The 12,098-nt window shown below is 39.5% G+C and overlaps 1 protein-coding gene across 1 annotated transcript; it reads right to left on the bottom strand.

Annotated features, from left to right (window-relative positions):
* Nucleotides 1–2,962: 2,962 nt before the first annotated feature.
* LOC100870754 (uncharacterized) lies at nucleotides 2,963–11,782 on the bottom strand. Its single transcript, XM_086906756.1, has 10 exons — nucleotides 10,010–11,782; nucleotides 9,605–9,661; nucleotides 9,327–9,524; nucleotides 9,190–9,258; nucleotides 9,038–9,106; nucleotides 8,801–8,917; nucleotides 8,665–8,727; nucleotides 8,522–8,593; nucleotides 8,118–8,270; nucleotides 2,963–3,688 (listed from the first exon to the last, which is right to left on the bottom strand). Exons 1-10 carry the CDS (start codon nucleotides 11,453–11,455, stop codon nucleotides 3,650–3,652), a joined length of 2,283 nt encoding a protein of 760 aa, XP_086762882.1. The 5' UTR covers nucleotides 11,456–11,782; the 3' UTR covers nucleotides 2,963–3,649.
* Nucleotides 11,783–12,098: the final 316 nt, after the last annotated feature.

Genomic DNA, 12,098 nt, shown 5'->3' with positions numbered 1-12,098 from the left:
AGAGACCGCGACGAGGTCTCTGTCGGTAAGAAAGTCGAGTTTCCTCTTCGCCGATCAACCTGAACGCTTTTACGTAACAACGTTCGTGTATTATAACGTGTCTTTTACCCCCTCTCCCTATTCTATAAATTCTCTTCGCGCGTGTATTTTTATTCGATATACGAAGATATACGATCAACACATTTTTCAATGCTTCTGCACCACGAAATCTTTAATCGTAGCTTTTTGTTTTCATCTGTGGGTACTGTGGATAATAGAAATACTTTATGTTTGGATTGTATCGAGAGATGGGCCACCAGATGGCCACAATACGAAAAAAAACTTTGAAAGAGGTTAAAAGTGTTGAAAGTGTCACAAGTTTCTGAACGATGGATGGATCGATTCGAAAGTGAATTGAAGATTGAACAGGAAGCTTGGAAGCGCTTCGTAGCCATCGCTCGGTTATATGCATATATCGAACAACGAACATATTCGTCCTTACTTTCTCCGCTCGGCCACTTCCTACACACGCGCTTCACATTCACAATCACGCGACCACGTGTTCGTTAAATCTCTCGATCGTTGTACCGCGTACGCGAATTACATCGATTTACTTTTGCAAAAACAATAACACGTTACGAGATCTCGTCTCCGCAATTCCTACGGAAGGAGAAAGTTCCTAATTTTTCTCGTTCTCGTAGGAAAACAGGTATAACGTATAGAGAAGGAAGGAACCAGTCGCGTACCGTTACGATGTATATCCTCGTCCGTGGTTTTTCCTTTTTTCTTTTTTAATTTTAAGAAGAATGTGGGGAAAATATCCGCGAGAGGAAATGCCTGATTTGCATTCTTGAGGCGGATCCAATCGATAGGATTAATCCGTTGAAAAAGTAAGTAGTTAAAAATTTCGAATAAAGAATTTTTCACTTTAAGGAATTACTTATCAAAATGCTTGAATAATATTTATTCGTGAAGCCATTATGGTCGTTCCGCTTTTTTCATATAATCTTGACCGTTTGGTTATTACAATTATTTCCGATTATTATTATGTTTCGAACGATAAATTATCGAAGTAACTTTATTCGTGACTTCAACTATTAAATTTTCCCCATCACTGGATCGAGACGGAAATAAAGTTTCGCTTTGAGAGAATCGTCACGAATTTTCTTGCTTCGATTACTAAAAAAAGATTCCTCTCTCTCGTATCGAGATTGCGTGATGGATACACCTGTTCTCTACACCGATATTTTGCAACGTGGAAATAGTGAAACAGTTTTACTTTAACGTTCTTTTTCGTGAATAATAATAATGATGATTTTTTTTTTCTACTATGTGATCATCCCATTCCAGATTATTATTCTTTCAGAATTAATGATGGTAAAGAAAAGAAAAAATGCATGCACTATTTATACATACACATTTATTTACGTACTATTCACAACACGTGTATTTATTATTTTTAATGAATTCCAAATATAATTCTCTTTCCGTGAACGTATTACTCTTGGAATAATATGCACAATGAATAATTCCCATTCCCCATTGTGATCGATAATAAGTGCTTTTTTTTTCCTCCTCCCGAGAATATAATATAGCATTGCAAAAATCTAAATCGTTAAGTCTGAATAAGGTCTATCGTGACGAAAAAATCCTGAGAAAAGAACTTTGACTTCGAAAAGATGATGCCTCCTTGTTAAGTTCTTTCTTGCAACGATATCGCCGTTCTACGATTTGCACGATTACGCAAGCCCTTGCATGATGCGTTTATGTAATTATCATATGTGCGCAAGGGCCATGGATAAGGTGAATCATCATGATCGGATTTCATCGATGGGAAAGTAAAAGTTGTAAATTCGATATCTTCCCGTTGCAGGAGGATTCAATTCGCTTCGATTGCTCGGAGAATCGAGATTGATTTTGATTAAAATGGATCGATATGCGAATAAAAATTTCAAAATTTCGTTTCCGATTAATCGTTTTGTTTTCAATTTTCGTTTTCGTATTCGTTTTTTGTTTTCAAAAAATTTTAACACAAATTATAAAAATATCTCTCTCGAAAACAATTTTTTTTTTCTTTTATCTCCTTGGATTTCGACTGCCTTGGAAAAAAATTATCGAACGAAATTAATTCGAGAGTAGTGATGCGACGTATGTGTCATGGAGATTTCTTATGGCGGTTGGCGCATGCGATCGCGTCACAAATGTTTTTTTCGAGAAACATAAAATTCGACTTTTCTTTTGCACACACGTTTCAATAAATGTCATCGTTATTATGCACGGCTATTTTGGATTTAACTAAACGTTTCATCTTTTTTATCGATTTTTGAAAAAACTGTCTCGAACCTGCTATATTAATAAACGCATTATACAGTCATGAATTACACGACGCGTAAGAGCGAAATAGAAAGCTCCATCGAACTCCGTGAGATCTCGGAGTTGAGAGTAAAAGTCTTTCGAATCGGTATTGTTGCGTAACGACAAACTTGTGAAATTTCCGGATGAAAGGGTACACCTAGACCAAAGTCCTAGACCTTAAACTTTGCAGCTGGCGCGCGTCACGTTTCAGAGAAAAGAATCGTCGAATTGATGATTATGTGTAAGAAAAAAAATGTGTAAAAAAAAAGAAGAAAAAAAAAACAATTGGGAATATCATTTGTCAGTCGTAACGTGAAATATTTTCCAAGTAGCGTAATAAATAACGCTAAATTCCGATCATTTCGAAGAACAAGAAATATTTAATTAGATATTTTTTTTTTAAAGGTGTAACCGGCACAATTGCATGGTAATAAAAAGAAAAAAGGAAAAAAGTAAAATAGAAAAAAAAAAAAAAGGAAGAAAGAATATTTATAGAATATTAATTTTCATATTTAATTAGAAAGAAAAACTTCTCGCGTAATTCAATTGATGGTCTCTTATGTAATTAATAATAATAATAATAATAATTTAAACATTAAAAAAAAGAAAAAAGAACAGATCCGCGTTACTAATTAATAATATCTATCGTTTATTTACGATATCTAATTAATAATCCTTGTAATAATTAATTTTCGTCTCGTTCCTTCTATTAATTTGCATTTATATTGTTGCAATTTATAGTAATAATTAATAACCGGATCTATCATAAAAAAAATATATAATACAACGATACCGCAAGCTCTCAAAGAATTTTTAGCAAAAAGCGAACGAGTGTAAATTTATTAACAATAATATTTATAATTATAATGCGAATTTCATCATTTCCAACAGTTCGAATTTTTCTCTCTGTTGTAACGCATCTCGTACTCGACTCATTCTTCGTTCAAAGAATCCATGAATCGAACGCATTACTTATCGAGGTATATCGTATATACACGATGATTTAAAATTAATTAAGGGAATCGATATAATCTTGCACAAATATCGGATACAACGGATCTAATTAAATGCAAATTATAAATCGTTCGCGTAGAAATCTCGCGCGTATAATTTAAAACTAGCCGGTTGCGAAATTTTACGCGTGCTTGTGCATACTGGACCATCGTGACAAGGATTCATCATCATCGTTCGACTTTTATTCCGTTTCCATGACACGGGGACGAAGGCTGTGAACTAGATTCTCGCAAATAGGGACAAAGATTAATGATTTATGAACCGATCCTCGATCGCATTGACTCTGTTGCAAAGAAATTCTTTAGCACCTACCCTCGCCGCCTGGTCGTTGGCAATTGGCCTGGAAAAGAAATTTCTCGTTAACTGATAACGTTCGAGTCAACGGTTCAATCAAGATAGATTACATTTTTAGATTACATTCGAAAACGCGTATTGTGAACAGATCGTTTAACAAATAATTGGCTGGTGATGAGTAATTTTGTTTTGTTTTTTTTTTTTTTTTCACCAAACTCTAAATTTAATACATTTATCAAAAGCGATTATCGATCCAAGCTTGGCTCATGCAGCGTGACGTTCCATTGCAAAAGGTGATCACGATGTTGATCAAGCTGTTACGATACACACATATCGTACCTAATCGATCTCCGTTTAAAACAGTTAATCTTGCAATTTTATCTAACAAATTTGCGTAACTATGCTCGATTTCTTTAGGCAAACAAGCAAAAAAAATTTTCTCTTTTTTTGAAAACGTCGTAAAACCGAATTAAATACGATCGAGTAGCGGAGAGGAGATAGAACACTCGTGGGATAAAACACGTTTCGAAATATTTTTTTCTTTTTCGGTAGAAACCCGAATGTTTTTGATACAGCGCAAGATTGTAGTATCGAAAACACTCTTCGACCTCGTATCCCAGCGAATCTATTTATCTTTATTATTATCTTTATTATTTTCTCTTTTCGTTCGATTCGTTATAAAATATTTCTTCTCAACGTGTTTATCAACGTAAGGCAAACTGTGAAGCATCGAGGTGTAAATATTTATACGAGGCCGTAGCTTCTCGCTACGCAAATTTGTCTTTCCTCCTCCTCCTCCTCCTCTTCCCCCTTTTTTCCTCTTTTTTTTCTTTTTCTTTCTTTTCGAATCGAAGCGAAGAGAAAAGGTACGAATAGAAACGTAATGGTTTGTGCACGTCGATCGAAACTCTTTTTTTTCTTTTTCTTTCTTTTCGAATCGAAGCGAAGAGAAAAGGTACGAATAGAAACGTAATGATTTGTGCACGTCGATCGAAACGATAGCTATCGAAGGTAAGTAACAAGCAATAATTTCGCAAAATAGGGTCCAAGGGTCATCCGAACCGTCGTCCTATCGATGGCAAAACTCCAGCTTTCTTTCCAGAATGGAAAGTAAATGGCCTTCGGAGTCCGGCGACCGATCTCCGTGTTACATTATGTAAAAAAAAAAAAAAAGAAAAAAAAGAAAAAAAGAAGAAAAAGCAAGAAAAATCGTCTAGCCGGTTATGTAGCTCGTACGCGGAATACTTTATTTCTCCGCGGTCGTATATCTCGTCTATTTACAAGATCGACCGATCGATTTCCAAACTTTGATTTTTTTTAAAAAAAAGCGAATCGAATAATTAATCGAATCGAACAAATTCTCTTTCTTACGATCGTAATAAACGCGATAAATTCATACATTGTAATGGGATTTTCGTATTTGGAGATATATGATTGGATGAATCGAACGAGGAAGAAGATAAAGAAATGAAATCTATATCACGATGAACGACTTTCACGATGTAACTCGAGCGTGAATGGAAATTCGATGGAGAATAATCCTTCTCGTTAAAGTGTAACTTTTGTTAAGTCGTGTGATAAATTGGTGATTCGTTGCACGCAGGTAACCGGTTTAATTAATAAGCTAGGTCAAAGATTTTCTAGCAATTACCTTTTTTTTTCTCTCCCCCCCTCAGGTACAACGACCCGCGTAAGCGGCTAGACGCGTTGAACTGTGGATGATGCGCAATGGAAGAGAGATACGATCGGCGACATTATTGCGTTTTCCGCGTGTAAAAATTACAGAGACAATTTTATATCAAGTAACTATGCGATGCGCGTCACAAAACGTTGGGTTGGGGAAAAATATTGCTCGTTTCTTTTCTTTTCTTTTTTTTTTTTTTTTCGTTATGCTCCCTTGCGGCTTATTATTATCCCGACCCATCGTCGTTCGTCGGTCTAAATAATAGGTCGATTCATTTATTCGGTTTGCCAATCGTTTTATTATGATTATTATTATTATTATTATTGTTGTTGTTAACTTTCGAGCGTTTTATAAAAAAAGATAAGGAAAATGAGGAAAATCGACGAGCGTTTTGATATTATTAATTCGCCTACTAGATTTGACGTAATCCCACGGTGAAATCGAATATGGTGCATCTATTGAATAATTGGTCCGTGTCGCAATCGAGGTCTTGCGAAGTGAGTTTTAATCTAATTTGAATATTACATTACGAAATTATAATCTCGTACGAAATTCAAAATTTAATCGAAGAATTTTATTGCTTTTGCTTTTTGACGCGTGTCATAAATTTCACTCGACGACGATGCTACTACGTTTCAAAATGTTTTATGTTTAAATGACGTTACGATATTTTTCTTATTTTTATATACAAGGCTTTATCGATTAAGCAACGTAATGAGAAATTCAATTCTGGATGATGATAGATCGAAGATTTTTACGAATTTTCGGACTCGATTCGATCATCCGATCGATTTAGGTTAGATCCAGATGGGATCAGTGGACAACCCTTTTCGAGGAGAGACAAATCGTTACGTCACGTAACGAAACTGTGTCTCGTTTCAAAATTGAATGTCCATATACGCTCGATCCCCTTTCCAAATCACGTAACTCGTTATCTCGTTATGCGTCACGGTTTAACACGTGGCGATTTGAACTTAGCCGATTTCGTGGATATTCGTGGAATACTTTTGGAAAGGGGCGATTCGAGAAACGAATGGAAAGACAAAAAAAGGAAAAAATGAGAAACTTATTTATTGGTAAATAATTATTAATGAATATTAATTGATTAATCATTAATCGATAAATATTTATTAGTAAATTACAAGCAATATTCTAGAATCTTTCCTGTAAACATATGCATATAATATTGCTCGTCGTCGAGTAGAAAATATATTTAACTGAAAACAGAAATGAAAAAAGATGATGGAATTTGAAATTTCGAAATTTCTATTTTAATAATCGGTCTATTTTTTTTTTTTTTTTATCTTTGTTACGCGTTGCCCGCGTAAGAACGATTTCGTGGTAAAGAAAAATTTGCAAGATATTCATTTTAAAATTGGAACGAGGTTCTTAACGTTGCCTTCTCTCTTGGTGGATATATAAATGGATATATAATAATAATAGTAAAAAAGCAAGTTAATGTATATGTTTGATCAAAGTGGAGAACGAATCAGGTCGAATCGAAAGTGTCTATTTAGTGACGTATTCCGCATCCTTGGATTATCGGGCACGCTTATGACTTTAATTATTGTATATCATTAATTAGAAATTGCAAGTAACATCTATTATTATAATTAATGCTATTATATTCCGATCACGAACAATATTTTTAAAAGTAATTAAAAATAATTTATCTCTCATGCATTATTAATGTTTCATTAATATTTTCTCGATAAATATGTCTCGTAATCTTGATTTACAACAATCGAACAATGAATTCAATTCAATTGAATTTCAATCAAAAGACGGAACACTTTTTTTTTTATTTCTAATTAATATACAAAGGAAAGAAAACGTTATTTTTCCTCTATTAAAAATTGCCAACAAATCTAAAAGTCAATATTTCTAAATCGATCGAAAAGACAGTTTAGTTTCAACTGCATCGTGCTCGAGAAAGATATTCTAGAATTCTATTCTAACGTTTCATTAATATCTTCTCGATGAATATCGCATAACACGATCTTCTAGCGATTTATAACAATCGAATCAATGGATTCAATTTCGATCAAAAGGCAGAACACGGAAAAGCAGTACTTTTTATTTCTCATTAATATTACAAAAAAAAAAAAAAAAGAACATTATTTCTTCGATCCTCCATTAAAACAAAAATTATTGATTATACGAAGACACAAGTTTCAAGTGTCCTCGAAAAAGATATTCCAAAACCCTTCTATTCTAAATAGAACGTTCCTTAAAATTTAAAAAAAGTTATTAAAACTCGATAAACGAACACGATAAATAGTAATCGATGCTTCTCGATCGAGAATCATCGTCAAACTCAACGTCGATAATTCGCTACCCCTTCGATATAAAATCTAAAAAAAATAACTACCAAGAAAAGAAAAGAAAACGAAACAAGGATGTTTCGTTTACACTCTTACTAAACGTTCCGGTTTACTGGTGGTTATGCTAACATAATCGGCTGGACGGATCATCATAGAGGGTCTGGCATAGGGTTTGGGGGGATAGGCGTGGGGTTGCTGCTCGTTCGAGCTGTTCGACGAGGTGGCCAGAATTGCAGAAATGGCGTTCACCAACGAGGCGACCACTTTTAATATCGCGTTAAGGATGTCATTGATGGAGGAGCCGAGCGAGGTGTTCTTCGACGGTGCATTAAGCTGAAAAGTTGAGAAGCGGCGTGTAGTAGCGACCGTGTGGTGTGTGATTGATAGGCACATGATTTAAATTTGCATCGCGGACAGGGTGACAGTAATGTTTCGAGCGAGTGAAAACGAAGCGTTTTGAAACTTACATAAGCGTTATAAGAATTGCCTGCACCGTACGCAGCCTGGCCTCCGTAAGAGTCTTTGTTCCCGCTCGAGCCGGCGCTCGTTCCTGCCACCGATCCTGCGACCACAGCTTTCACGAGGCTCGTCAAGTCTGACGCGCCACCAGCCCCTGAATTCTGCAAAAACCAGGGGGGAAAAAAAAAGGAACCATTAAAGAATGTTCTGTATCAATATCACGAGATATTTATGTAATTCGTCGAACGATCGAATTTCTGCAATATTTTGTCGATCGAGAAAAGCAATTGTAATTATTATCCGAAGAAATGTATCGAGAGGAAGTGCACACACACACACACATGACATTAGCAGTTTATTTAGAGAATTTATTTAGAGAGAGACAAACGTTTTTTAACAAATCGATTCGTACTTTGCTAAGACTAGAGACGATTCCGGCGATCAGGTTCGAAAGTTGCGTCATCTTTCCATACGGGCCGATTGGCTGAAAGGATTCGTTTCGTCAGATTATACAGTTCTTTCTCTCAGTTGTTTAGGAATATGAATGATATTTACCTCGAGCAACGGAGCCAAGAAACCCTTGATCAAGTTGCTGATCGACGATCCTTGACCCGGAGGCTGAAATTCATTCTCTTCTAATGTAAAATAACGATCTTTTTATTAATCTTATAAGGGATCATGGTATATTTACCTGGCTGCTCTGGCGGCTCAACGGCACGACCAACGGACCAACGAGGGGTCCTATGAGCGGCGCGCTTAGTTGAAGCAACGGTGTCAAAATGGCGGCTGAATCCCTCTGCCCGTCCTCCTGAAAATCATCTCATCAGCTACCTCTTATCCTGCTTACCTGCGTTTTTTCGCCCCTCTTCGTTCGATTTCTCCGCGAAAAAGTTGGTTGACAAAAGAAAAACAATTGTTGACAACTCACTCCGCTAATTTGCAACAAAATCGGGACCAATAATCCTGGAAAGTCGACACCTGGCGTTTCGTCGTCTCCCTGAAAGCGTATTTACTCTCTGTTCTTAAATCAACGACGAGGTTACTTGGTGATTACTCATCGTCATCATCGTTCCTTCTTACTTGCGACAAGTCTTGAAGCAACGGAATCGCTACTTCGAGCACATCGGTAATTTCGGTTTCGGATTCAGGCTGAAAGGGTTGAGAACAAGATGGTGAGGCGGCGCGATATTAGAAATTTCGAAATCTCTCTTTCTTACGTCGCTCAGATCTTCCAGAATTGGCGCGGCGAGTTGAAGGAGATCGAGGATAGCGTTGATAGGACCGCCTCCTTTCTCGTCCTCGTCCGAATTTTCTTCGCTGGAAGCATTTTCGTCGTTGGACTTGTTCTCGGTTCCTCCCTCGACCTCTTCCTTGCTCTCCTCGCTAACCTCGTTGCTCCTTCCTTCCTTATCGCTCTGTCGATCCAAGATTTCCTCCATATAAATTATACGCGATAAATCGTAGAAATATGCATACGAGGTGAAATCGAACGTACCTCGATTTGTTGTTGCGCCACAGACGTCTGATTACGTCTTCCTTGTCTGAGCGCAGACTGAAATAAACGAATCGTCTTCGTAAGTAAGGTTTCACTTTTTTCTTTTTTTTTTTTTTACTAATCGTTTTTTTCTTTCTCTCCCCCTTCGACTCCCCGTGTCGTTCACTCGCGCGACTCAATCAACGCAATCTTTCGTTCGATCGATCGACCGGTCCAAAGAGACAGCACAGCGCGAACCAATAAAATCTGCCAGCAACATTTCACTTTCGATACCCGTTCGATCCTTCTTTCCACGGTTCAACAATCCTGCCCGATTCTACAATCCGTCAATGCAGTATGCATCACGATGGAAAATCACGAAATCGAAACATCGAATTTGGAAACATCTACATCGTTCTTACTTACAACTGGATTCTCCGTCGAATAAAGCTGCGTCCTCGTCGGTGGCGGTGCTCTCTCACGCTCTGGACTCCTCTGCGTGGAAGCTTGCTCTCTCAACGGAACAGGGGGTACAAGATTGGTCGCAAGGGTGCCATTCCTGCTTCTAAGCGCGACGAGCGACTCGATCAACCGAGCGAGGGACGCCGCCCGATTCTTCTCCGATTTCCGCCTCTTCGATTTTTCCTCTTCTTTCTTCTTCTCTTGCTTCTTCCTCTCCTCCTTCCCTGCCTCAATCGGCTGGCCTTCGTCGAGCACAACGTTGATCCGTTGGCCGGATTCGTTGGTCGAAGCGTGACTCGAGGTGTCGAAGTAAGGTGGAAATCGATCCCCGGGGGGAGAGTCGTCCTTGCTCGGTGCAACGGAATACTTGCCACCCTCGGTGTTTCTCGGTGTTTCGAACGTGATCACCGCCTCGAAGGGAACCTTGAACGGAAGAGACGTGACGGAGCTCGCGTTTCGAGACGGAACGAGAGGGACGTTTCTCGGGGAGGCGATCTCGTCCCCGGCGAAGAGCGGAGGATCGACGTTGCTAGAAACGTTCCCTTCGACATTGTCGAACAGATATCTGGCGACGAACGGAAACTCGAGATTGTCGGAGGTGAGGGCTGTGGTCGTGGTCGCTGGCAGATAAGCTCTGGTAGGAGGCGAGACCGAGTTCGTGTCCGGAAAGATGTCGTTCGGCCGAAGCTCGATCGCCGGCCCAAAGTTGGGAAATTGGGGGACGAACAACTGTCGATCTCCCGTTTTCGAGAAAGATTTCGCGTCGAACGAATCCTTCGCGTCCGGTTCCTTGATTCCACCAGGCTTTGGGATGCTTGGTGCATCGAGAGGGATCGTGCCGTCGAAAATCGGTCGGAAAATCGGTTGTCGATCGTTGAACGAACTCCTACCATCGACCATCGTTGGCAACTGGGGATACGCCTTCTCTCTCGACAATTCTCCGTTTTCCACGATCCTGACTGGTATCTTCTCTCGATCGACGACGCTCGCTACGTTCCTTACGTTCTCCGCGTACCTCGTGTTCTCGAAACTCTTCGCGAAATATCCATCGATGCTGGGTCCATCGAAATACCGATACCCCGAATTTGTAACGGGGAGGCTCTGTTGAATTCGTTTCGACATTTTCTCCGTCTCTCCGACCATTCTCGACTCTTTCACCGTGGTCAGAGTGATGTTTATTCGGGACGCCATCAAACCCATCACGTACCTGGCCCACGCGACCAGGTCCTCCTTCGTTGCGATCCTCAAAGGTAATTGAATCTCCAGAATTTTCGGCACATCGGAGAAGCCAGCTTCGTCGTCCTCGGACGATCGCCTCGAGGACGGAGGAGCGGGCATCGAAATCACCAGGTTGGCCCCTATAAACAGGAGCAACGGATAGAACGATCTTCTCGACAACAGGAACAACATTCTGGATTATCTCGAATTTTCGCTCGATGATGTATCTTCTACGCGACACGCTCAATCGATGCTCAATTCGGTCCGCGCGAGTTCGTACGACGGAACGCGTTGACGCGTCATTTCCAATAACAAATTCCTTCTTCTTCTTCTTCTTCTCGAGATCTATCTATCTTGGAGAAAAGTCGGGGAGAGGATCGTGCGCATCGGGGCAAAGAGAAATCGTGGAATCGCGACTGATGGCACGTATCGAAAAAATGGTCGCTTTATAGCCAGCCCCCTTTTCTTCTTCCTTCCTTCTTCCTTCTTTCCTACCTACGAACCGTGTATTTTTCCCGATATTGGCAGCGGCTAATGACAGTGCGACGAGCACGCTCACTTCCGCCGTTGCATTCGCAATTATGGGGGTGCGATTTCTAATCGAGGAGGCGCGGTGCATGCCGACGACAGGCTTTCGCAACCGGGGGAGGGGGGGGCCGTCCAAACGAAACGGATTTGCCAATCGGTTTTCAAGACGATCGTCGACGTAGGATACGCCTCGTATCGAGCATCTTTCATCTCTTCTCTCTCAACGGATTCGAAGATGGTCGTGACGCTTTCGTTTCGAGGGATCGATTATTCAGGAATTCGTGATCGTGATCGGGAATGAGAGGCT

The sequence above is a fragment of the Apis florea genome, unplaced genomic scaffold (genome assembly GCF_048593485.1).
Source record: "Apis florea isolate Af1SG1 unplaced genomic scaffold, ASM4859348v1 contig_2495_pilon, whole genome shotgun sequence".
NCBI classification, from domain to species: domain Eukaryota; kingdom Metazoa; phylum Arthropoda; class Insecta; order Hymenoptera; family Apidae; genus Apis; species Apis florea.
Note: the sequence above shows the minus strand (reverse complement) of the source record. Positions and strands in the feature narration are given on the sequence as shown.